At 51.6% G+C, this 27101-nt stretch overlaps 1 protein-coding gene across 7 annotated transcripts in view; it reads left to right on the top strand.

The window, feature by feature from the left end:
* Positions 1-27101, top strand: part of PACSIN2 (protein kinase C and casein kinase substrate in neurons 2) — a 136385-nt gene that overhangs the window by 100591 nt on the left and 8693 nt on the right. For all 7 annotated transcript variants that reach the window (XM_023631025.2, XM_023631023.2, XM_070253782.1 and 4 more), the window contains 6 exons: positions 13147-13303; positions 15264-15499; positions 16971-17126; positions 21433-21608; positions 23716-23836; positions 26954-27075. In XM_023631025.2, coding sequence (XP_023486793.1) covers positions 13147-13303; positions 15264-15499; positions 16971-17126; positions 21433-21608; positions 23716-23836; positions 26954-27075 — 968 coding nt within the window. The remainder of the gene's footprint in view (positions 1-13146; positions 13304-15263; positions 15500-16970; positions 17127-21432; positions 21609-23715; positions 23837-26953; positions 27076-27101) is intronic.

The following is a 27101-nucleotide window of genomic DNA, read 5'->3' as shown; positions in this document are numbered from 1 at the left end:
CATTTCTTTCTCAGGGAGCTCCTCCTCCAGACAGGCTTCCCTGATCCCTCCTGGAAGGCTTAGGCAGCCTTCCTGCATGCTCATCCATCGTGTTGTACCATCACCATTTGCTTCTCCCTCTGGGCTATGCCCTCCGTGAGGGCAAGGGCATGATTCTCCTGGGGTATCTGGGACTTAGCACGGTGCTTGACACACTGAATGATTGTCGATTGAATGTATGAGTGAATCAGAGAAAGGATGAGGTTTAATGCTGGGTAGTAAGATATGCCCTGCTCATAAGAAGCTTACAAACAAATATTTGACATTAAAATATGTATGTAAATAGCCATAATACTCAAGAGAAATCATTCTTTCAGTAAACATTTATACAGCACCTCTATACCAGGCCGTATTCTAGGCTGTGGGGATATAGCATGAATATAACACAGGCAAAGGTGACTAAATGGTCCGGATCAAATGCTGTGAGGATGCAGAAGAGGGCTGTCCCTCCTGAGTGGGCATAACAGAGCTGCGTCAGAGGTGGCTCTAGGACAGCAGTGACTTTTGTTGTATCCCCTGCATGGGTGTGTACACTCGTAAAAGTCATCGAGCTGTGCGCATGTAAGTGTATGCTCACAATCTGTGTACTTTTGTCCAGGAATGTTTAACAAAAAGTTTAGAAATAAAAAGCAGTGGTAACGGCTGGCATTTATTGCACGTTCGCTCTGTGCCTGGCCCCTGCTCTCAGTCCTCACAACTGCCTGCTGAGATTCTGATCTCCACTTTACAGGTCGGGAAACTGAGGCTTGGGTGGTTTGGCACTGCCCAGCTTCCCATAGATAGTAGGTGGTGGAGCTGGGGTTTGGGCTCTGCCTCTGCTCTGAGCCTCCTGGGAGCTCCGTATAGAGACTGCCACACACTTCAGTGCTTCTCTTTTAGTGTGAAGAAGTTGAGTCCTGTCTGGGTTCAGACCGTGGCACCACCGTTCGTTAGTATGTGACCCTGAGGGCTCAGAGAAGTGAAATAACCTGCTCAATTTCCTAGCGGGTAGCATGGCATTGCTAATTCCTCCTTCCCACGGTGGCTGTAGGAATTACAGGTAGCATCTGCAAGGCCAGGGTCCCAGTGACCCCCGAGCCCCAGTGGTCTCACAGTGTCACCTCTTCACTTACTCTGTTTCTCAGCATGAGCGTTCACACGCATGAACGTTGCACACATGGAGACAGGCCCGGTGGTTGAATGAGATGGCCTTTCATCTCGTCGGTGCAGGCTCGTCTCCCCTATCTAAGTGCCGTTGTTCTAAATGTCAGGTAAAGAGCTGATCCATTTTTAACTTGAGAGAATTGAACACTCAAGGTTTTTTGCTGTCAAGCTTATCCTCTGAAGATAAATTTTAATTTTCTCATTTGATTTCAGTGATGTTGAAGTATTTTCTTTAAGCCATGTAAGAGAAAACATTTCCACTTTCTATTCAGTAACAAATAAATTACATGATTTTAGAACTGCAGAGGTTTTAAGTACTCACTTAGACTGTGGTGGCTTAGCTCCATTGAGACATGTGTATACAGAAGTTTGAGTGGGCCGGGTGGGGTCGGCGCGGAGGGACCTGGGTGCAGAGATGGGGTGGAGGAGCTCATGGTCGTGTGTGTGTGTGGACGGTGGGGGCAAGGTGTAGCAGGAGTCATGAAGGGAAAGCCAGGGATTCTGAGAGGGGACTGGGGGATGGCTGGCACACTGTGGAAGCAGCAAGCTGGGGGCGAGTGGACATGGGACGAGGGGAGGCGCTACCTGGAGGAAGTGCTAATTTCTGCTTTTCCAATCTGGGATTTCCCTGCTAGATAATTTGGCTTTGTGCCTTGGGGGTTCGCTGATTTCAGACATCTCTGTAACTGTCCCTGCCTCCTTTCACTGTTGGAGTTTCTGCCAAAAGCTGCCAGTCTTCAGTGAGCCCTCACTTACAGACCTGGGGACATGGTCTCACCATCCAGGCTGGTGGCAGCCCTTACAGTGCCTACCTGGAGTGTGAGGGAGAATAAATGAGGGCAGTGATCTGGGCACTAGGCAGCCATGTACTCCAGCCATTTCCTGGGCACTTGGCTGAAGGGTGAGTGTGTGTGCCCAGGAGATCATGAGCTCCGGGGTGGGGTCTTATAGGTGGGCATGTGCTGTGCTCATGAGCAAGTCCACGGGTGTCATTGGGCCTTTATGACATCTGAGCAATGTGTGCCGAGGGCGCAGAGCGTGGTGAACCTCGCTGACCAGCCTTAAGGAGGAGTTCAGTTCTAAAATAACTTTGTTTAAACACATCCTTCCTCTCTATGTTATTATGTGTTCTGCCTTTGGAGTTAGATCTGAGCCTTGGAATTTCTGGGTTTCCATTTTTCAGTTTGTCATTTTGAACATTTAAAGATTGATAATGCCATTGATCTTTAAAGTTGTTGGATCTTTAAAGTCTGGGATTTGTGATTTAAACTCTCAAACAACAAAGGGTGCCTTTGCAGGGTAATGAGCCTCATTTTCTTCACCCTCCTACTTGATGAGTACAAATTCCAGAAACAGAGGGTGGGGCCGGTCAGTGTTGGAGGCGAGAACTGAAAACCGGATTAGGAACCTGAATGAGGCCCCAAAGCAATGACCAGACTAGTGCTGCGTCTGAGTTGAGCCAGAGCACGCCAGTCAGGCTCAGGGCGGCTGGAAACTGAGGCTGGTAATAAACAAGAGCAACAGCAGTGAGCCGGCGAGGAACTTAGATCTCTAACCCTCTTGTGGCCCTGCCAGGTGAATCGCATTACCCCATTTTGAGGGTGGGGATCCTGGTGAGGTTAGGGCTAGTCCAAATGGTGGTTCAGGGGAGCACCAAGGTGAGGAGCTCCTGGATCTTCTGCTCCAGTACCGGGTGAGTTGGGAGCCCAGATGGCAGGTGAGCTGGAAGGCAGGTTAGAGAACTAGGAGAAGTGGAACCCTGTAGGCGTGCAGGCTGCCAGAGCTCAGTGTGAAAACAAGGCTCAGACTTGATGGTTTTCCAAAGACAACCCTTACTCCTTGGTGTTTCCAAGCACACATCACAGATTTCACCACCCTAAGATCAGTTGTGACCCCCTATTTGGAAAGGAAGGTTCAGAGTAGGCGTTGGGATAGGTTGTAAGAAAGGTGCCTAAGATAGGAAGCCCTGCGCTGTCACCATGGGGGTGCCCTGCTGGTGTGTATAGGATATGGCATCTGCCATACACTCGGCAGGGAGTGTGGGTGGGGGCGTAGTGACACTGCAGGGCCCAGTGCTGGAGCCTCCCAGCCTACCTGGGACACGAGTTGACCTAGGATAAACTAACTCGGACCCTGGCTTTGAGTGAAAGCCTTGTAAGCGTGAGTGGAGGGACTGGAGGCTCTCATGCTGGTTTATATTGAATGACTCTTTCCACACTGGCAGACACGTGCATTAGTTGCTCATTTGTCATCCCTCGAGTTACCATCTGATGATGTGCTGAGAGTGGATTCTTTTTAGTTTTTGTGGGAGAGCTCCAGTGGCTCATTGATTAAGAACTTGATAGGGGCCGGCCCTGTGGCCGAGTGGTTAAGTTCTCGCACTCCACTGCAGCGGCCAGGGTTTTGCTGGTTCGAATCCTGGGTGCGGACATGGCACAGTTCATCAGGCCATGCTGAGGTGGCATCCCACATGCCACAACTAGAAGGACCCACAACTAAGAATATACAGCTATGTACTGGGGGACTTTGGGGAGAAAAAGGAAAAAAAAAATTTTTAAATCTTAAAAAAAAAAAAAAAAGAATTTGATAAATAAAGGATCATGAGTTTCTTCATTGCCTCTGCCTCTGGCTGAGCCCTCAGCAGCCTCTCAGTCACCTCCTGTCTATGTGGAATGGGAACCCCTGCTCCCAGCACCACTGGGCATTGAGAAGATATGACAGGGTGCCCTCTGTGTGCCTGGCGTGGAGGATGGAGAAGAATAATGCACAGTCCTCGCCCTCAGAACTCACGATGTTATCACCTTTTGGTGTGTGACAGCAGACATCCATGCAAGAATAACAAGAGGGGGATGGTCTGACAGGAGGCTTCCTGGAGGAGGTGGCGTTAAGTATAGCTTATGCTCTGTGGGCCTTGACACCCTGCCTCAAGCCTTCAGAAACTGGCCTTGCCCCACAAAGTTCCCTTCTGCCCTTCCCTCAAACATCACTTCCTCCAGGCAGCCCTGACCACCCTCCAGAGTGTTTCTTCCAGAACTTGTCACCATTTGTGATTGTGCTATTTATCTGACCATAGGTCCCACAAATGTAGGGACCCCGACAGTTTGTTCATTGTTCCCTCACCTGGTCCTTGGCACCCAGTAGATGTGCATTACATATTTGTGAGTGGCGAGTGGGTTTTGCCAGACCCTCAAAAATTTAGTTATGAGTGCTTCAGGGGATAACCAGCCAGCTGGTGGCATGACAGACTCTTTAATTAGAAATCCTGGAATTGTGAAGGGCCCTTGGAGGTCATCTAATCCTGTCCCCCTCTTCACTTCATTTCTGAATGGACGAGATGAAGAAATGGCGAGGTGTGGTCAAGTGATGGCCGCACCAGGATAAGAACATGCCTGACCGGGAAGAAAGCCAGCCTGGACTGTAAACCCACCATATCCAGTGCATTGGGTCCTCACAAAATCAGTTCTAACTCCGCCTTACAGCTGAAGGAATAGAAATGCAGGCAGAGAGACCTGTGCGAGGTCATTTATTTCGGGGCAGGGCCAGATCTTTGCTGCTCCCCTCATCAGAGACGGTGGGGCTGATGGACTCAAACAAGAGCAAAGGCTCACTTAGCTGATCTCATTGCCGTCTGCAGGACTGGAGTTAAGGAATCCCGACAGGATCACCTTTCATCCTTGTCTCTCAGACTGATGGAGAATATCCCGGAGCCTCTCGGCGTGCTTTATCAACTTCGGATAAAACGTTTGACTCTCCGTGGACTTGCCTAGGGGGGCACGACCAGAGGCTTTTCCTTGTCTGGTCAGCCTGGCTGGCTCTTCCCTGAACCTGCCTTTCCAGGTGTAGAGGGAGCAGTGTAGTTCTTGGGCCTTCAGGGTCGCAGGTTAAAGGGCATAAGCTTTCTGAGGGTAAAATCAAGGTCATCTTTGGCAAGCGGTCTTAGGAGTCTACGTTTGGGGTTCCCACCATGAACCTTGCCAGCGTGCGTGCAATCAGGAGCGGGGCATGCACTGCCTTACAGTCTTGAACTCTGTGGCCCTCCCTGGAACCCGCCGGGCTGATTGGAAGCACACACATCACCTGATTATGACCCATTAAGTCTTGGCTCTACAACCTCTCTTCTTAGCCTGAGGAAGTTTCCGGAAGGTGGGTTTTTTGCCTCCTTCTGGCTGCCTGATCATGGGTGACTTCACCTCTTCAAACCTCTGTAAAATGGGAACACTATTGTACCCACTGCCTAGGATTGTCACAGGATGAAATGAGGTGACATGTAGAGCTGTCAGCACATTGCCTGGCAAAGCATAGGCATGCTCTATTATGATGCTGCTGCTGATGAAAAACACTCAGTGTGTAGTGCCCGTTGCCAAGAGGCTTGCAGTCCAGCTGGGCAGGGAAGCTAACATGCATGATTGAGACCCATGTGGGACGAGCTGTAACTGCTGGGCATGGGGACGGTGTTTGGAAGGGCCCTTGTGGCCCCCAGGTGGACCAGCCAGCAGGAGCCTGTGGTAGGGAATTGGTCTCGCCTGTCTGCAAGTGGAGGTGATACAGGTGCTCCCTCTTGGTGGTCCAGCAGGGACAGCAGGTGTCAGGGAAGCCTCCATGGGGAGCCTCAGCTGACCCTTAATAGAGAGCTGCAGTTGGGGCAGGTAGGCTGGGGCTTGCTCATCAACACCCACCTCCTCTGTTTGTCTCCCTCCCTTTGACGCCCAGTCCCCTCCCCCTTTCGGATGTTATGGCTTTTGTTAGCCTGTGTTCTTGTAAACTTTGTATCCTTGCTTTATGTGCAACTATTTTTTTTTTTTAGAATTATATGATGTTCTTTTGGAGTAGATCCATTTATTTCAAATTAATTTACATTGATGATCAGTGTTATTTATGTGCAACTATTTTCAATTCACACCAAGGATATCATGCTCCCTGTCATTGTGTCTCTTTCCCTCCACTTGGCACTGTTTCTGAGGTCTGTTCAGGTTGTGGGCTCTACACCTAGTCCTGCACTTCTTTCCTGCCACCACACTGGTGTGCCCCGCCTGTTCACCCCCCATGCCCCAGGGAGGAGACGCCTATGTGCCCCATGACCCCAGCGCACATTTGTGTAGGGATAGCACTCAGGAGCGAAGTTGCTGGGTCGCTGTAGGGCGTGTGTGTGCTTAATGACTTCGTTACTGCCTGGTTGTCTGCAGGCCTGCCCCGGGCTGTCATTCTACCAGCGCATGCGATAAGGAGTCCTATATGCCCACCTCCACCCCACACTTGGCATTTCCTGCTCTCTAGGGTTTGCCAGGTCTGTCGGCGTAAAGAGCTGGCTCGCTGCCCTCATGGGCGTTCCTCCAGGTCCCCTGAGTGTGAGCATCTCGCTGCGCGTTAGCCCTTTGGACTTCCATTTCTCTCTGAAGTTGCCTATTCATACTCTGCTGTCTTCCCACGGGGCTTTTTTCATTTGATATGTAGGATTTTCTGGGATATTCCAGATTTTAGTCCTTTGTCAATTTAGACATAGTGGATTGGGAGATAGTATTTACAATCTGTTAACCTTGTCCATGGTATTGGTGTCGGAACAGAAATCCTTAATTTTTGATGTAATAAAATTTATTTATATATATGTCTGTATATGTATATATATGCACACTCACACGTATGGGTGTATGTATCCTTGTAGCTTTTACTTTTGAAATTTTGTTTAAGGAGTCCTGCTCTGCCCTAAGTCACAAAGATATTCACCTACATTTTCTTCTAGTCACTTTATGGTTTCACCTTTCACGTTTTTATCGAGTGCCTGCCGTGTGGCAGACAGTGGAAGGCAGTGGAGAAAGAGTGGTGACTAGAAAGATAGAGGTCCACACCCTCTTCAGGTGGAGAGTCGAAAGGTATTTGGGGTTAATGTCGTCCTGTGCACTGCAGCCTCTGGTCTGCACAGACCTGGGATGGCAGGATGAGGTGTCTGAGGGGGGTGGGTAGAGGGGCTGGCTAGGGGAGGACAGGGTGGTCTGGGGCACAGGCCTGAGAGCACCCTCTGCGTGAGGCCTGCTGCTCCCTCATTCTGTTGTTCATCGAGTCAGCAGTGAGACAGCCAGAACCTCACTGGGGTTCCAGAAGGAGTCCAGAGCCCCCTGGGGTTCCATGTGGTGTGGAGATGAGCTGTGGGCACCCTTGGTGCCTCGGGGCCAAGGCAGCCCCAGGTGGGAGAGCATGAGCTTTGGGGCGGCCCTGCCTGGTTCCATTCTCACTTGGGCCATGGCTTTCACCCTGCGACTTTGTTTGTAATCAGGTAATGTGTCTATGAGATGGGCCTAATGGTCACCAACCAAAGAGGAACGTAAAAAGAATAAAATGGGCGGCAGCCCAGTGGTGCAGTGGTTAAGTTTGCATGTTCCACTTCGGTGGCCGGGGGTTGGCCAGTTCAGATCCCAGGTGCGGACTCATGCACTGCTTGTCAAGCCATGCTGTGGTAGGCGTGCGACGTACAGTGGAGGAAGATGGGCAGGAATGTTAGCTCAGAGCCAGTCTTCCTCAGCAAAAAGCGGAGGATTCGCAACAGATGTTAGCTCAGGGTTAATCTTCCTCAAAATAAATAAATAAATAAATAAAATGGAAGGTGTCTGTAAGGTGCCCAGTACGTGGCACCCTATGGGTTCTGCTGACGTGATGGCCCGCAGTTAACATAGGTAATAGTAACCGAGCCTGCACTGGGGCCCAGTCCTGTCCCTGGGGACCAGCGGGTGGGAAGCTCAGAGGAGCTGCAGGTCTGCGTTCACTTCCCCTCACACCTCGCTGGGACCCCAGAGGTCTCACTGGCCTGCTTCCAAATCCTCCAGCTTTCTTGTTGCCTTTGGTCACTGTGTTCCGCAGAAAGGAGTTGGCCAAGATCAGTAGGCTCTAAGGCAGAGAAGCACACGTTCCCCAGCTCCTTGCGAAAGGCAGCTGTGGACTGTTTACACCCGGAGGGTGAGTGAGGAACTGGTGTGACCTGTTTGGACAGTCCTTCCCAGCACCCCTGTAATTATAAACGGCTGGCTTTTAGGCAGAGCCCACTGTTCTGAGTCGCCCATTGCGCAGATGTTTCTGAACAGGAGTCACTGCAACTCCAGCCCCAGACGCACCTTAGCGGACTGTAAAACCAGGGCTTGTCTGACTCTGGATTCTCAGGGCCTGGGGCCGAGGAAAGCCCGAGGAAGATTAGCACCAGTTACAGAAAGGGAGAGCTACGCAGCCAGGAGGAGGGCGGGCACCCGCGGGCTCTGGGCCAGGATGAAGGGTATTGTGGGTGGAAGGGAGAAAGAGCCATTCTGATTCCCAGGAGGACAGCAGCACAGGTCGGGCTTCTGGTGAGCTCAAGGCAGAGCTTGGTGGTTGGAAGGAGGGAGGCGGGAGAGTGGCTTCTGGAGACTCTAGAAAGGAGGCTGTTCAGCTCTTTCCTGAGCCTGATGGGCCCAGCCTGTATGAACCAGCATCTGAGGTTCCTGGGAGCTGGGACCCCCACTCCCTCTGTCCTACTCCCCATCTGCCACCTGGAGGGACAGAGCAGTTCCTTCCTCTTGCCTTCTCGCTCTCCATGCCCACTGCTGTGGCCCGTTTCAAGAGGCTCTTCTCACACCTTCCCTCCAGGAGCTTTACTCATGAGCCCCACCAGGACAGTGGCCTGAGCATGGCACCCTTCAGGGTGAAGGCCTTACCCTTGAGAGTTCTCACCCTCTGACCCCACCTACCACCCCACCCACTGCATCTAACCCCCAACTAAATCCCTAGTCATTCCCCTGTGTTCTTTGTTCCACATTCCACTCCTAGTGGACTTCTCATGGTGCCTCCGTCTCCATGCTGTCACACCTTCTTCATTTGACCAACACTGTTCTCCCTGCCCGGATCATTTCCCTTACCTCACCTTTAATCTGGACAGCTTCCTACTTGTCCTTGAAATTTTAGTTTGGATGTTGCCTCCAGCATGCCTTCTCCACCCCTCACCCCTCCCTCCTGCCCTTCACTCCCTGAGGGGCAGAGGAGGTATCCTGGCCCTGCACCCAGGCACATGTATGTTGAGGATCTCTCTTTAGTATCTTGGTATCTGACGGGGTGAGTCTGAATTTAGAGGAAGTTAGGAACATAGATGGCTTTAGACCTAGTTTAAAGAATGGGCATTTTGTGAACTAATCAATTGATAATAAGGTTTGGAAGAAAGCTGTTTATTTTCAGTTCCTACATAAAGTTATCTACCTTTTGGCCATCTCAAACCAACCTAGTGTTTTGGAAAGCAAGAGAGACGCTTTTTAATTGCGAAACTGATAAAGCAGAAATAGGTAACCATATATGTCCTAACTTTAATGTATGGTCAATATATCATATATTTGAAAATTAATTTTTCTTATGTCTTAAAAATCAGTTGTCATTATACCTCAATTTAAAAAACGTTTAAAAAAGAGAACACACTCTACCAAAGAAGACATACAGATGGGAAATAGGAGCAAGAAAAGATGCTCAGTCTCATTAGACAGTAGGAGAATGCAACTTAAAATCACCATGAGACCTTGCTATGTACTAAACAGAATGGCTACAATATATATATATATATTTTATTTATTTATTTATTTTTAAAGATTGGCATCTGTGCTAACAACTGTTGCCAATCCTTTTTTTTTTTTCCTGCTTTATCTCCCCCAACTCCCCCTGTACACAGTTGTATATCTTAGTTGCAGATCCTTTTAGTTGTGGGATGTGGGACACCACCTCACTGTGGCCTGACGAGCAGTGCCATGCCCGTGCCCAGGATCCTAACCCTGGGCTGCTGCAGCGGAGCACGTGAACTTAACCACTCGGCCACGCAGCCGGCCCCATAAAATATATATATTTTTAAACCTGGCAATACAAGTGCTAGTGAGGATGCAGAGCAGCTGGAACTCTCATACACTGCTGATGGGAATGCAAAATGGTACAGATACTTTGGATAACAGTTTGGAAGTTTCCTCTAAATTAGATGTACACTTACCCTATAGCAATTCCACTCTTAGGTATTTACCCAAGAGAAATGAAAAAATACATCCATACAAAAACCTGTAGGTGAATGTTTATAGCTCCTTTTTTTATAATTGCCCCAAACTGGAAACAACCCAAATGTCCTTCAGCAGGATGAAAGGATAAACAAATGGTGGTAGATGCACACAATAGAACACTACTAAATACAAAGGACGAATGACTGATACAGGCAGTAACATGGATCAGCCTCAGAAGCATTATGGTAAGTGACAAAGCTGGTCACAGAAGCCAGGCTACACATTGTGTGATTCTATTTATCCTGGACATCTTGGAAAAGTGACAAAAATCAGATCAGTGGTTGCCAGGGACTGTGTAGGAGGAGACTGACTGCAAGAGGAGACAAGGGAGCTTCGTAGGGGATGGAAATATTCTGTACCTTGTTATGGTAGTGGTTATACACAGCGTACGTTTGTCTGAACTCATGTAAGTGTATACCTGTAAAGGGTGAATTTTATTGCATGTAGATTACATCAGTTTAGAAAGACAGCTGTCAGTGGCTCTGCTCTTAGGATGATCCTGAGCGCCTTGCTCAGGGGAGCGGGAAGGTCATATTGCTCTGTCACCAGGTGATTTATGGAGATGGAAACAGTGAAATCGGATAAATGTCCCTATGCGTGGACTAAAGCGATGGTCTGTCACGAGCCCACGTGTAGCCTTTTCACTGTGCGAAGGATGGCCGGGCAGAAGTTGCTGGAGCATCTCAGTGCCTTTTGCCATGAGCACTCCTTTCTCTCCTTGGCCCCAGCAGTGGTCACAGTGCTTCTGGAAACATCCTTTCTGTATTCCTTGCTGCTTTTCAGATTTCAGGGGTTCTCATTTCAATATGACTGGCAGCTACGGTGTGTGCTGATGGGTTGTACCAATGTGTGCTTTGTTAAGAAGTATCTTTTTGGTTTCCCTAAATTTTTTACAGGGGTTTTGAAAGCCAGAGAAGTGGGCAGGTTTCTGGAGAGCCAGCTATTTTGATGTTGATTACCAATTTGAATATTATTGGTAACAACAGTGAGATGAAAACCAGTTCTGCATTGTGGTTTCATGTCACCTATCAAGGTTGAATCGAGCTGTGATTATCTTAGCTCTTCTTGCCACCAGAGCTCAGTGATACTGAGCTGTATTTTATTTTTTTCACCCTGCTGTAAATTTCAAAATAACAGCAAGGCTCTATTTTAAGGGAAGTAAACATGTGATGTCACTTCCCACTGGTTGTGAAATGCTTGCTTTTGCCTTCCTAAAAAGGGGTTGCTAAAGGATGGAGTTGAAAACTCAGGTTCAGCTTCTGTGTCTTGGGGAGCTGCTGACCTGCTTTCTTTGTTGAGAAGTAACAGCCAGGCCACGCCTGCGCTGGAGGGCTTTGTGCACGGGACTTCACCGATGCTGGAGTCCAGAGCTGTTTCTGCACTTCAGCAAGCCTGCTGTAAACCATACCGGGCCTCTGAGAAGGCTGCCCAGGCTACCTGACTTCCAGGGGTCCTTGCTGTCCCTAGGATTTTGGTTCTCATGGGAGTGGGGTCAACTCAGCCCGTCTGGAGTTCTGGCCTCAGGGGCAGTCCTTGTGCAAAGTCCTTTTGCAAGGTCTTACCACCACTCCTCCACCCCCTCTTCTTCACCTGGTTAACTCAGCTTGGGATAGGAGAAACTCGAGTAGTTTGAACTGTTTATAATCGGAGTTAAACAGGCCGCGCCACTGGTCTCTGCAGCCTGCACGGCAGAGAGACGGCTGTACCCTTTCCTGTAGATGTGGGAACTAGGCCTCCCTGTCTTCCGGGAGCTTCCAGACTGACTCGCAACAGAGAGGAAATATGAGAGTAATCAGCCAGGCAAAGATACTTTTAGAAATGGTAAAATTGACAGAGGGTTGCCTAAGGTTTTTGGAGACAGTGGGAGGAAAGGGTTGGAAGTGTAATATATGATTTTTCTGTCAGATTTCCCCGGGTGCTCCAGGATCAGCTACATAGTGTCCTTTCAAATCAGCAGCTCACCAAATGAAACATAGCGAACACTGATTTTCACTTCAAATTAGCCACGAATATTCTCTCAGTTATTCTTTTATTATTTATAATTTAGATGAGCAGTCCCTCCTGTCATGTGTGCAAAACCCACTTTGACCCTTGTCAAATCAAATAACGGTCTGAGCTTTGCTATCAAGTCTGTCCTACCTGGAACCATATGAAAAAATGCCTTCAGTGGCAGCCCAGCCCAGCCCACTGCAACTGCTGGATCCTCGCAAACTATGCAATTTCTCTGAGCCTTGGTTTCCTCATCTTAAAATGGAGACGGTTATCCCTGCTTGTTAGGGCAGTAGCAGTATTTGGAGGTGTAAAACACGCCCAGTGTGGTGCCTGGCTTAGTAAATGGGAAGCAGTGTTTATTGCTATAACTGGGAAGTAATAATTATCCAGCGTGTGATGATCTCAAAGCAGAAAGCACCTGAAAACCTATTTATAGCAGTGGTGGTCAGAAGGCCTTGAGCCAAGGGTCTATAATGTTAATTATAAAATCATTTTAATCTGAGTTACTAAAAAAAATATTTTTCTTTCTTTTTTTCTTTTTTTCGTCTTTCTAGTTAGATATCACCTACTCTGAGAAGCTGTGCGAGATGCCCTTCTAGGTGCCCTCAGCCTCTTGCTTCCCTCCATCGTAGCCCTACCCATGCTGGTCTGTCTCCCGCCCTGACCCACGGGTCAGAGCATGTACATTAGTTGCATGGATATTGAGAAGCTCCAAATTGCTGTTTAGTATGTTCCTGCTAGTTATAAAAACAGGGAGCTTGTCATCTAGCAAGGCAGGGCGCCTTTCAAATGGGAGAGGGGTGAGCATCTGGGAGTCTGGTTGGCATGGAGGCTGTACGGCAGGGAGGGTCAGGCTGCCCCACTCCCAGGAGGGCTGGCAGGTATCCCGCTGCCCTGAGCCTAAGCCTCACAGCACGGTTCTGTCTCCTAGGTTGGGAACTACAAGCGGACCGTGAAGCGGATCGATGATGGCCACCGCCTGTGCACTGACCTCATGAACTGCCTGCATGAGCGGGCGCGCATTGAGAAGGCATACGCACAGCAGCTCACCGAGTGGGCCCGGCGCTGGAGGCAGCTTGTGGAGAAGGGTAGGGAGGCCACTGCGCAGGGCATCTGGGCCCCAGGCACCCTGGCAAATCCTTGATCCTCTCTGTGCTGGTTTCTTCTTTTATAAGATCTTGGTGCCAGTTCTGGGAGACAGTGATTCGAATAGGGGAGCAGGAGGGTGCCGTCACCCAGCAGCACAGGCTGCGTGAGCTCTCCTTCCCTTTCCTCGGGACACAGGACTACTCTGCGAAGAGCATCCGAGTCTCTGGTGCAGCTCTTGTCATTCACAGGACACACTGTGCCTGCCAGTTTAGCTCAGAACAGCTCCTTAAGGGCCCAGACTTGAGTAAGTGCGTGCCTATCGAGTTGAAGACCCTGCTGCTCAGCACTGTGGGTTCTTATACTGAGAGCTGTTTGCAAGCTTGGCCATGTAGCAAGTCAGCTAAGACCACGTGGTCACATCTGGCAGGCTTTCTAATTTTGAATTTTACCAGGAATAACTATAGGTGTTCTGTGATGCAGGTTTTGCTGTCCCCGCCCCTCCCCCCAACCCCCCCGCCAACACTCAGGAGCTTCTGGAGCTTGTGACAGAATGCTGCTGTGGATATGGATTGTGCTCAGAACATACTTCCCACATAGATAGAGGAGGAGCTTGATTGAGTATGGGATTTCCTGGGACAGAAGCCATTAGTGGGAGTTTCTCAGGGTATGTTTTGGGGCAGGCTCTTCTATCGTGACCAGCTGTCCTGAGAGGAGCCAACCAGGGGAAGCCAGGCCACTGGGTAAGGGGTCCTGGAGGATGGGGCGCCCAGGCAGCTTCGGCCAGGTGTAGTCCAGCTGCACATCTTTCCCCTGATGCTGAAACGGGCTGTCTGTGGCGCCTAGCACAGTGCCGTGGTACAGAATGGGTGCCAGGGAGTGTGGTGGCGTGCGCTGGGGAGGAGCAGCCCGGGAGGGGTGGCTCCTTCAGTCAAGGGCAGCTGTTGTTTCATGTGCACCTTTCAGGGTCAGCTCTCAGCACCGGCCCTTCTGTTTAGTCAGAACTCTGGCACCCTCGCCTTGTGGATCCCACCGCGGTGTCGCAGACCTGGGCGGAGCGGGAGCTGCAAGGGATTAGATAGGTTCAGGGGGGCTAACCTTCCACAGTTGTTCGCCCCCTGCCCCCCAGTGCGTCTCTGTGTCATTCCCCAGCTCAAACAGTCATTGTCCCCGGTGAGCACCCGAGGACAGGACCTGGGCCTTCCCATTTTCATCCTCAGCTTCTGTCATAGCCTCTCTCTCCCTCCCTCACCTCACGGCACACCACCCCACACCCTCAGCAAAATGACAGGCTGGATGACTAGTTTCCTTCCTGAGAAGGAGTGAGGCACCCCACACCACTATCTAGAGATTTCCCCCTGGCCACAGCAGGTTCCTGCTCCAGCTCTCCTTCCTCCCTACAAGACAGGGCTTCCACTCTGCTGAGGAGACAGTCCTCCACTCGCCAGGCAGTTCTCGCGGTCTGCCCTGAGCTGGCTCTTCTTGGGAGGGAATAGAAGAGGCCCCTGTCCGCGGGGCAGCTTGTGGTCGGGTAGAGGGGAGCCCGGTGCTGAGAGCCCTCCACAGGGAGGGAGAGGGATCCCTTCACTCCAGAGCCCTCCTTCTCCAGCCAGGCTTAAGCAAATCAAAATGTCTGAGATGCAGAAATTTGAGTGTTTAAAGAGCTCAGTAACTTTAAAAAAAGGAAATGTTTGTAATCCTCGAATTTCCCTAACAAAAGAATGGCAGAGCAGGTCCAGCTTTAGTGCCTTGTTCTTTCTCCATCCTGGGAACTGAAAAATGAACGCCGCCACCGAGAGAGAAATACCTGAAACAACCAGAAGGAAACCTCCCAGCCAGGCAGCCAGGCTGCTGGCCTAAAATCCAGTCCTGATAGCTGAGCAGCTAACAGAGGACGTCCCCAGCCCAGGGCTGTCTGGGACCCGCAGCGCAGAGTAACCACCAGCTTCTCTCCTGTGCCAGGGCCTCAGTACGGGACGGTGGAGAAGGCCTGGATAGCTGTCATGTCCGAGGCCGAGAGGGTGAGCGAGCTGCACCTGGAGGTGAGGGCCGCGCTGATGAACAAGGACTTTGAGAAGATCAAGAACTGGCAGAAGGAGGCCTTTCACAAGCAGATGATGGGAAGCTTTAAGGAGACCAAAGAAGCCGAGGACGGCTTTCGGAAGGCACAAAAGCCCTGGGCCAAGAAGCTGAAAGAGGTGCACCCCTCCTGCAGGTTGCTTCCCTGCCCGCCGGCCGCCGCGCCTGTCCCGCCAGTCCTCCCCGCCAGCAGCCCTCCCTCCCATGCTCCCGGGAATTCCTGCGGGCTCCTTTAGGCACATATGCTACAGCCAGTAGAGAAAGGGCCGGCCCTCAGGTCAGAGCCCATGGTGGCTAACATTTACCCAAGTTCAAGACACTGAGTGCTTTATGTGCATTCTTTAAATTTAATCCTTTACAACCCGTTTTACACTCATGGAAACAATAAGAACCACACACCTGTGGTAGAGCTCAAAACCCAAGCTCTTCTTAACCTCTGACAATAATTCCCCAACCCTGGGCACCTGAGAGACTTAAAAGTCCCTTTGGGCTAACAGAAAGTATCCATTTGAAATTATTCTTTCTCTTGTATGGGTTTTTCTTTCAAATTTGCAGGTGACAGTGGTATTCGTTTTTCTAAAAGTAGCAACCAAAGCCATTGAATCTTGTCCAACCTTGGCTAGCTGGAGGCTGTCATATGTAACCCCCAATCCTCAGCACAGGTGGACCTGGCGCCTGCAGCCTGGCAGCCCTGTTCCTTCCGTCCCCACCCCTCCACTGGCGTCTGTCAGGAGCTGCACTGCCTTCCTCTCCCTCAGAATTCCCCGGAGCAGACCTCCATCTGTAACAGCAGGCTTTCCTTTCTTTCTGTGTCATGGCTTTTGCCACATCTCCTTCTTCTTCCTTCTTGTCCCTGGCCCTATTCGTAATGATACCGTCCCCCTCATGAAGCCAGGCTTACAAACTCATCTTTCCTCTATAGAATGAAATCTGTGACTTTGGCTCAAGTAAGGCAGCTTCTATTAAATAAAAATACATACACATCTGTATCTATATGTGTGTGTATGTGTACATATATATGTATGTAAGACAGCCATTGCAAAATGTAGCCTATACCCCTGCCTCCCAACCCTTGTGTTAGCTTTCTCCTTTGGAACTTTCTTTGCATTTGCTGTTCTAGCTGCCTGGCGTGCTCTTCCCTCAAATAGCCACACCCCCTTCACATTTCTGCTCCATGTCATCTGGGGTGGCTTTCTCCAACTGCTCTGTATACAGTTCTGTCAGCCTAGTCTTACCACGGTGCTCCCCGCCTCTCTTCCTGCTTTACTCTCCATCTTGGCACTTTCCACCTTCTCATTTACTCTGTACTTTAACTGTTTCCTGTCATTGCCTCTCCAGCGAGACTGTAAGCTCCATGAGAGCACAGGCTCTTTGTCTGGTGTCTTTGCCTAGAACACACTTGACACAGAGCAGGCACTCATCAGTGTCTGCTGAGTGAACTCCTCTGTGTAACTGGTTGTAATTGTGCTGAACATACAGTTTTGTACCTGCTTTTTCCTCTCCTCCTGATAGTGCAAGCACTGCCCATAGTCTGTGTAACCTCTAGTGACGTTCAGAAACCTGACATTCGGGAACTCATTCTCCCTGTAGGTAGAAGCAGCGAAGAAAGCCTACCACGCGGCGTGCAAAGAGGAGAAGCTGGCAATATCGCGAGAAACCAACAGCAAAGGGGACCCGTCCCTCAACCCTGAACAGCTTAAGAAATTACAAGACAAAGTAGAAAAATGCAAGCAAGATGTTCTTAAGGTAAACTGTACACTTCTTCTTACGTGTTGGATGCACGCGCTTCACCGTTCACAAGTCTGACACACAGTGAGCCTTTGTTGCTGCTTCGTCAGATCGTGGATAGATGGATACATATCAGTAAAATACATTCCTGCCCTCAAGGTCACATGGCGAGCACCTCACCTTCCCGTAGCCCCTTCCATGCTCCCCTCAGGATTGAGGCAGGACGGAGTGCTGGGCAGGCAGGGGGAGCGATGATTCCTGTGCTCAGGAAACAAGGTGGTGAGGGGCTGGGTTGCTGCAGGCAGATAAGTGGTGCAGGACACAGAGGTGTGAATGGCGGTGGCAGGGAGCTGATGTGTGAGCTGGTATGCACGGTTGTAGGGACCACATTGCCAATGGTCTTGCAAGCCAGGTGAGGTAAAGAGCTTGGGAGACTGCTGACAGGGAACCACTGATAGAAGGTTCTGGAGTCTGGGGAGGGAAGGGCAGAGGTGGAGAGGATTGCTCTATTGTGAGTGGAGAGAGGGTTGGGGCACAGTCCCTTTGGAGGGGTGGAGGGAAGCCCAGCACGGCGACCTTAGGGAACCCGAGGGCTCGGGGAGGGTGGATTTCTCTGGCAGCCACAGCAGTGGAGGCCCCAGAGAGGTGTGGGCAGAGGCTGAGGGAGCTCAGGGGTGGTGGGACAGTGGCTTTCAGCTGGGAAGAGACAGTGAACAGGCCATGTAGCATTTTGAGTCTTCTTCCGTTTCTTCTGTTGTGAAGGGGAGGTTGTCCGACCAGTGGATTTGTGAGAAGATCAAAGGGGACGATTGGGAAACTGTGAGGGCTCTACCGATGTGGGCAGTGATTCTCTCTGGAAGGTGCGAGTCACAGGATTTCAACACTAGACAGTGTCCTGTAATTTAGAGTTCCCAGGTGAGGGCTGATGTGAGCAAGGGTGCAGGTCTGTGCACTGGCTCCCGCCTTGGCCCATGGCCCCCTTCCCCTCCCCCTACTTGCTCTGTTCTAACGGGGTCGGGGGCTGGAGGCTGCTGCTGTCAAGGGCCCGCCCTGCTGCAGTGTTCAGAGAAGAGACTCCTGCCTGGATTTGGAGAAAGAGACAAGCGAAGTTCAAGAGGAGCTGCATTCCAGGCACAGCACAGGAAGCCAAGAGGGGAGCAGTGGAGCTGATCCCTGACTACCTGCCCACCTTTTCAGGCCTCAGATGAGCATCACTGAGCCCCTGCAAATTAGGCGGTAGTATCTCTGTTTTGTGACTGAGGAAACAGATCAGAGAGGTTCAGTCACGAGCCACCTCATGGTGTGAGGGTGGGAAAGCCCGTACGCTGTCTCCACTGCTCCTCACTGCTGTGTTGTCAGTGTAGTGGTGGTGTGGCAGGGCAATGTCGTCTACATAAGATGACATTCACCCTCAGGGCAAGCATCAGAGTCCCTTGGGGAGCAGCACCTCCCCCACCCCCAGCACACCTGTCTCTGGTGGAGGCCAGGAGGCTGGGGTTTTGGAGCAACTCAGGTGTCTCCACTGGGGATCAGGTGAGGAACCTGGGACTACTTGCTGAATAGGAGGGCCACCTGGGCTCGAGGGACATAGGCCGCAGGGGACTCTAAGGGTCCCAAGGAGTCAGGTGCCCAGGAAGGTGCCTGGAGAAGGTCTTGAACTTGAACACGAGAAGAGGCATCTCGTGTGTGTGTGTGTGTGTGTGTGACAGAGACAGATTGAAGTGCCCTTCATGTTTTACAACCACCCAGAACAGACACCACCAAATTGATGCTTTGGCAGAACCGACCAGGAGCTCTGGGTCAGATGTCAGGTAGTTGTCAGGATGACTGAACACTTTGTAGAGGGTTCCCTGCTGGTTCCCTCCCTGCCCTCTGTGGTCTGGCCAGTGACCTCTCAGGGCACGATGGCCCTTGTAGGCCAAGAGTTGGCCAGGAGAGGAGGGCAATCCCCTGTGTCCTCCTTGAAGCGGTTTCTAAGACCCAGCACTGACTGGCTGCACACATGCTTCTGTGCTTCTTGCTGGCCAGGCGGCGGCTGCATCTCGCAGTATCCAGCAGAAAGGAGCCTCCACATTCATTGCTAAATATTACAGTCCACGTGAGGGTGAGGCTGCCTCGTTTCACTGCATGAATGTTCATTGAGAACTTTCTGTGTGCTCTGTGCTAGGAATTTCTCAAATAGTGCTCATGCTGCTCTGTGCCTGGCCTGTGCTGGGGCTCGGCCAAGGCGGGGCTGCTTGCGAGGACAGGCCAGGTACCAGGGAGCATCTTGTTGCCACTGGGCACCCTGAGGGCTCCAGGGAAGTCACTGAGTGTCTAAGGATCCCGAGAAGTAGTTGCTCTGTATTGCTCTGAAGGCACCACCCAGGCAGTGGGTATTTGAACTGACAGTCACGTGTCCGGGGGCCTCTGAGCTAGTGCTCCTACACAGGACCTCACACGTACAGACATGGGGCACTTGATGATGACGATGAATCCCCAGAGCAGGTGTGGGGCTCTGCTCCAGCTGGAAGTGCCCAAATCCAGGCAGGGATGACCTTTTCCTGGGGTCGCAGAGGACCCAAGCCCAGCCATGGCAGGAGGCTCAGAAATGGAAGAAGGAACCACAGACACCAGGAGAGGGGCAAGGGGCAGGGAAGTGGATGGGACCTGCTCTAGGGAGATGGAGGAAGGCTTCAAGAAGCAGGGGGTCTCTTTGGAGCACAAAGAGGAGTGTTCGAGGTTACAAGTCAGAGAAGGGCATCTGGGAGGGCAGCAGGATGGGCAGCGAGTAGACTCAGGGCCCTGAGTAGGGGCTAAGAGGCTGCTCCAGAGGTGCAGGGGCCAGAGCCCCGAGGCCTGGGCTTGGTCCTGAAGCAGGGCGGCCTGTACCAGCTCAGGGAGGGCTTGGCCCTTCCTCAGATGGCCCTGTGCCATCTTCAGGGTCAGAGAAACAAAGTTGCTGGGTCACCAGCCAACCCATCCGTTATCATCCCCATTTCTCAACGTCTCTGCAGTGGAAAGACTTGCAATAAATGGATGACTCTAGCTCTGCCATCCCTCACTCTACCCCAGGAGGCTGCTGTGGTCCCACAACTATCAAAACCACGTGGCCGCCAAACACGTGCCTCACACCGCCGTGGGGAGCGGGCAGGCTAACTGTGTGGGTTACTGACCTCAGGCACATCCCTGCCAGGTAAATGTGTGAACTTTAGCCAAGGCTCTTAAGAATGTCACACATTTTCTAGCTGTCCCCAGACACTCTTGAGAATAGGCCACACCAGCTGTTATTTCTTCTTATAAAACCCCTTCTCGGGGACAGTTTGGGGAGAAATAGCTGGGGGAGTAGTGGGCTGGAGGACAAGGGGACTAGGACTTTTTTGAATGCCTACTTCACGCAGCTTGGTGCCTGTTGCCTGCCACCTTATTAAATATCAGAACACTGTGAAGTAGAAGTACCCCGTTTTCTGAGAAGGAAAATGAGGCTCCAAGAAAACAAGAGAGGCTGCAGCATTCGGCCTCAGGTCCGTCAGGCACTCAAAGCCCCGTGATCTGGCCTTTAAGGTAACTGCTGAGCCACTGCTGCTGTGGGCAAGATATGAGGCTTGAGGATGACCCAGCACAGCCCTTACCCACAGGAGAGAGGACACGGTGTGTGACATGGATGGGAGAGAGTATGGTGATGGTGCTTGGACCACACACACTGAGCTCCCCAGTGACCATCCCTTGTTCAACCTCTGCCTGTTTGGGTCTTGCTCCAGCTGAGAGGTCTGGCAGATGCCATGAGTGTGATTTGCAGTTCAGAAGTGGAGGGGCTGGCACTTGGTCTTGAACTTGAAGTCTGTCAGACCCAGATCTCTTACTCTTTGGATTTTGGAACCTGGAGAGGCCTGAGCAGCTTTCCTGAAGGAAGACATTGGTGCCGGAGATGGCATGCAAGATGAGCCTGGGCAGCCTGAGTGTGTGGGCTAGGGAGGCTGTGTTTCCTGAGTATTTCACAGGCCAGATTGGGTGGGAGGGCCCTTCGGGAGCAGAGAGGTAGGGCGTGAGTCCTCTAGGCTGGAACTCGAGGGGTACAAAGGAAAGCAGTTGGAGTGCTCCTTGGGTGCTGGGTCACAGCTCCTCGCTGTGTTTATTCCCTATAAAATCACCCAAAGTAAGTGACTTAATATTGTCACCTGATAAGTAAGTCTTGATGCTGACGAATTCAGAAGTGTTGGAAAGGAAGAAAGGCCTGGTGAGGAGGAGGGCGGGGTAGAACTTGCCTCGCTTACCCTCGGCCCGAGGGAACCAGGCACTGAATGGACGTTAACCTTCGTCTTGTGGTGCCTGGATTTTCTTGCAGACCAAAGAAAAGTATGAGAAGTCCCTGAAGGAGCTTGACCAGGGCACCCCTCAGTACATGGAGAACATGGAGCAGGTGTTCGAGCAGTGCCAGCAGTTCGAGGAAAAGCGCTTGCGCTTCTTCCGGGAAGTTCTGCTGGAGGTTCAGAAGCACCTAGACCTGTCAAATGTGTCGAGGTAGGTTTCCTTGTATCTAAAAAGCATGTCACGATATGGTCAGTGGGAAGCTGGTTTTGATAAAGCTTGGCTGTTGCTCCCTAGACTTAGGGTGGCAGTGTTTGTCAAGAGGTCCCCTCACAGTTCTTAAAGTCTCCTGCTCTGCTGTAATCTTGATGCACAGGGAGGGCCCTTCTGCTGAGCCCGTCTGCAGCTGCCTGGGACAGCTGCTCACTGGCCTGAGCCAGACGTCCTCTGGCCATGCAACAAGATGAACCATGGTCTGCCAGCTCCGTGTACAGACTCTGGATCTGGGCAGGAAGGGAGGGCTGCTGGTCTGGGGCTGCAGCCTGTACCAGCCTCAATTGGCATGTTTGGAATCAACCCAGGAGTGAGGCCAGCGCTCCCCAGACTGCTGTGCCTCCACCCCCAGAATGGTCTTTGAGGCCCTTCGTGAAGTCCTTTCCATCCAGAGCAGCTGGCTGCTGGCTCGGTTCTTGACCTCTCAGTGATTCGAGACCCTCTGACAGCATAGACCTTCAGACTCCATTCGGAATCATGACACAGAAGCTGTGATATTTCTTGATCACTATCTTCATCTTTGGTCCTGTGATGCCTTCATCAGGGCTGAGGTCCAGGCTGACCACGGACATGGACTTCTGTCACCCAGATAGCAGAGCCATTCAGAAATGACTCACAGGTCAAGGCTTATCATTAATAGGACATTATATTCCTTTTGTCTCCTTCTGTATAAAAAAGTTAAAAGCAACAATTATTACGTAGTAGCTCTGCCACCATTTAATTAATCTTTATGACAGTCTTGTAAAGTAGGTGGCATTATTCCCCATCCCCTTGATGAGGAAACTGAGCCTGGGCATGGTTAAATGAATTGCCCAAGGCTACAGAGCTGGCTGGGGCAGCCTGGGGCTGTGTCACGCTCTTCTGTGTAGAGTCACTCCCATGAAGTGAGCGCTCATCCTCAGGTGGCGTGCCTTCCTCATTTAGTCTCCCACGCCACCCTAGGGAGTGGATGGTATAGTAGTGTGCGAGGGCTGCCGTAACAAAATACCATAAACTGGGTGGCTTCCAATGACAACGATTTATTCTGTGAGTTCAGGAGGCCGGAATCTGACATCAGGTGCGGGCAGGGCCATGCTCCCTCTCACGGCTCTAGGGGAGGGCCCTCCTGCCCTCTTCCGGCAACTTCTGTTTGCTGTCAGTCCTTTGCCTTCCATGGCTTGTAGATGATCACTCTAGTCACATGGCTGCCTCTTGGCTCTGTGTCTTCACATCCTCTTCCTTCTGTGTGTGTGTCTGTGTGTCTAAATTTCCCCTTTTTTATAAAAAGATGTCCATAGATTAGAGCCCACCCTCATGACCCTCATTTAACTGTAAAGACCCTGTTTCCAAATAGGGTCACATTCTGAGGTACTGGGGGTTAAGACTTCAACGTATCTTTTTTGGAGGACACAAGTCACTGCATGAGAGATGGCATTATGCCCACTCAACAGAGGAGGAAACTGATTCCCAGAGAAGGTAAATGACTTGCCAGCCTTACAAATTAGAAGTGAAAATACCAGGATCTGCAGTGGTACATACTCCTGTCCTTCGTGGCCAGCTTCCTAGGAAGGTGAGCTGGTGTGAGCCACCAAGCAGAAGGCATCCCTCACCCCAGTGGCACAGGGATTCTCTAGTCATCAGCACCAGGCAATCTTCACTCGCTGCTTTTGCACATCTGAGTGTAACCTTCTCGCTTTTTTGAAGGGATGAGGGGGAACTTTGCTGACACTTGATTCTGTACCTGATTAAATGGGACTGCCAAGATTGGCACCTTTTGCATTCTCTGATACAGAGCACAGCTAAGTTGTTGCCACCTGGTTTGATTTAAAGCTAATTTGTCAGAAGCTGAAGCTGTGGCTTCCACACCATGGTGGTGGTTTGTCCTCGTCTGTGCACGTCACGGCCAGATGATCATCCAGCTCAGGCAGGGCAGAGCGTCCTGATCTGCGCTGTGAAGTTGACTCTAGTGTGGCTGCAGACCACGGTGCCTGCTGCAGCCAGGCTTTGGCCTATGATGAATGGTGGCCATCCCTGACTTCCAAGACTCATGCTTCTCTCTCTGATTTAGCTACAAAACCATTTACCAGGACCTGGAGCAGAGCATCAGAGCTGCCGATGCTGTGGAGGACCTGAGGTGGTTCAGAGTCAACCACGGGCCAGGCATGTCCATGAACTGGCCACAGTTTGAGGTAAGACAAGGCTGTGCCTGTGACCCCATCAGCCTGGCAGGGGCCTGGGCCCACGGGGTTGAGACATATGCTGTCTTTCTTTTCCAATTCTGCACTGGCCTTTGTGCTGTTTATGAAGCAACATTTCAGCACAGCTACTCTGGAGATCGAGTCAAGGTTTAGAGTGCAGGGGGCTTCAGGCATTACCAAAGGGAACGGCCTTCTGAATCTCTACTGAAGGTGTGATTATCTTCTTTCTTGTTAAGAACTTTGATGGTCACTGGTTGACCATTGGCACTCCCTCGTTGAGGTGAATCCCACAAACTTCAGGACATGCAGGACCCCCAGCTCCCCACCCTGCCCTGCGGGATGGCTGGGAAGGGAGTGGCCACAGTGCACACCAGCCCTGGCAGGCCAAGCGTATCAGCTCAGTGGCTTCTGGTTCGGGACAGGAGGGAGCATAGCCTAAGTGTGTAGCTCTTCTTACCCTTCTCACAAGGGTCAGTTTTCCTTATTTCAGACAGTAAAGTCAACCAATTTTGGTGCAGGATTAACTTTCCTCTTTTCCCATTTTCATGGGTCTGAGCCTTCCAATATCTTTACATGCAAAATGCGAGGGCCTGGGTATCTTGGGACTCTTCCAGCCCTAGGATTAGGTCAGCAGGCCCCACCTGGCCCCTCAGTGTCAGCAAAGAAGGCAGTGGCCACAAGTCCTGCCACCCCTGTTGTCTGAGAGAAGGGATTTTCCCGCTTCGTGGTGAATCAGGGGCTGGGAAGGCCTCTGCAGGGCCGTGGCTGCTGCCTCCCCCAGGCAGGATGCTGGAGATGACTGCCTCTGCCTTAGATGAGGGCCGAGGGGCTCACCCCGACTCGGCAGCGGCCGGAGCCCAGGCTGCACTCAGTTCCCACCTCACCACTTACCAGCTGTGCCGTGCTGAGCAAGTCACTTGCCCTTTTTGTGACTCCATTTTCCCATGAGTAAAATGGAGATGACAGTAGCATCCATCTCCTCCAGTGGCTGGGGAACTCAGTCCATGCTGAGTATGGCCCCAGGCCCAGCACACAGAAGCCTCCTTGGCCTGTCTTAGCCTGCAGTTTCATCAGTCCTCACACGTGTGCCTCTGTCTTCTGGAGCTTCTCAAGAACACTTCTCCAAATGACACTGTGGGTCCCTGCAGCTGAGCACTCCCCCTGCACCGTCCCTAGGACACCTGCTTCAAAAGGAGGCCAAGAGTGGGCTGTGCCCCTTCCACGGAGGCCCAGGCCTTCCCGAGTGGAAGTGGACCTGGAGGAGAAGGCACACAGCCCAGCCTCTCCTCCTCCCTGGTGATGGCACACTGGGAAGAAGTCTTGTGTACACAGCTGGGACTTTACCCCACAGGGCATGTTTATGCTCTCTGGGGGTGCTCAGGAAATCCCCTGTGAAATGCTCCCCTGGGCCCTTGGGGTTGCATGTTAATGCCCATAGAGCGGATGGTCTAGGAAGGAAGACTGGACAGGCTGTCTCCCTGGGGTGGCTGGCCCTTCTCTCTGTGGATCCCAAGGCCTGGGAACCGGTGCCCGCATATAGCACATGCTTGTGGTGGTTACGGATTGTGCTTGACTTTCTCTAATGAAATGATTTGTTTTTATTTTCCATGCCACAAGGATGAAGTAAGTTTCTGTTTTATGTCTCCTTATTGAATCCAAACCTCCTGCAGTGTGTGTGACACCCGTGTGGACGTGTGTGTCTCCACAGCCTGGCTCTGGCGGTGCATGCTGGCTCAAGCACCGGGCAGCAGCACCGCTCGTGCTGCTGTTCTTGTCCAGGCAGCAGCCAGCCCTTCCTTCCATGCCAGCCTGGTGCCAATCACAGCGGCCCTGGGAAGCCGCCCAGTCAGGACAGGTTATAGTTGGTTCACTGTGGGGTCTCTGCAGTTCTAGCTGAGTTCTCAGTCAACTTATCTCAGCTGAGAAAATTAATAAGTAAATGACCTGGATCTGGAGTCAGGGGCCAAGTCTGCCACCAACTCTGTGTGAGCATGTCGCTTTTTCTTTCTGGGCCTTGGTTTCCTCATATGACTTGATGTTTCTAAGATGGCTTCTAACCTTGAAATTCCGTAACTACATGTGAGCAAAGCTGTGGACTCAGTCACACCAAGTGTTAACTCAGTTAAAGTTGTTTGACAATGGGTGGAGGTGGGCAGGAAGGAGAATTCATTAAATGTGCACACATACACACACACACCCCCCCACCCCCCAGTCTTCTGGAAAATCAAGTCATAGCCTTGTCTTTTTTTTCCCACTTCCAGTGTTTTCCAGTGCCGTTGATAAAAGCCTGCTCATGTGCTGGGAAATAGTAGACCTTTGGGGAGATGAACACTTTGCTCTGCTTTGTTAGCCGCCAGCCTGCTGCTCAAATCGAAAAGGAGAAGTTCCAGGGTAGCAGAGAGCGCTGGGGGAGGCGCCACTCCTGGGGGCCTGGAGTGCTCAGTTCACTTATCTGCCCCTTTGGTGATACGGTAGCTACCCAGACCCTGATGTTATTTGCACCCCAGCGTTCTGTTTCCCACATTGCAGGCTTGCTCGGGTCCCCACAGCCAGTGCTCTTGCCCCCCTGGGAACCAAAGACAGTTTAGGGCATAGACAGAGAGGATCTTTGGCATTGAAGGCCAAGCCCCTCAAAGAACAGGCTCCTGTCTCCTTCCAAGGCTCAAGGAAACCTGGCGAGGCCTCTGGCTACTCCTGCTGCCATGAGGGGGCTGGAGGCTAGTGCCATGTGGGCAGGGGCGGGACCAGGAGGCTTCCTGGGCCTAGATTGCAGGACACCTGGGTGTCAGCCCTGATTCTCTCATCATCCAGCCGTTCCTGGGTGGTCAAAATTTCCTCCCCGCAGCCAGGCCATGACAGGCTAGAACTGGGCCTGGTGCTGATTCCAGGACCCCTGAGGAGTCCCAACCTTGCACAGTGAGGAGTGATCAGTAGGTGGGTGTCAGGAGCCTGAGGCCTGCTGGGAAATAGAAAAGAGAACAGAGACAGTGAGGCTAACTGTCACTAACTGTGCGGGGCAGGCCGCTGGCTCACTGGCTGCTGTTTTAGACTGATGTGGCCTTGAACAAATGAACTTCCCGATTTCTCTCCCTCGGTGCCTGTTGCCAGGAGTGGTCCGCAGACCTGAATCGAACTCTCAGCCGGAGAGAGAAGAAGAAGAACGCTGATGGCGTCACCCTGACGGGCATCAACCAGACAGGTGACCAGGCTCTGCAGAACAAGCCCAGCAGGTAGGCACTGGGGCAGCCTCGATCGC

This window comes from Equus caballus, chromosome 28 (assembly GCF_041296265.1).
Source record: "Equus caballus isolate H_3958 breed thoroughbred chromosome 28, TB-T2T, whole genome shotgun sequence".
Taxonomy (NCBI): Eukaryota; Metazoa; Chordata; class Mammalia; order Perissodactyla; family Equidae; genus Equus; species Equus caballus.
Note: the sequence above shows the minus strand (reverse complement) of the source record. Positions and strands in the feature narration are given on the sequence as shown.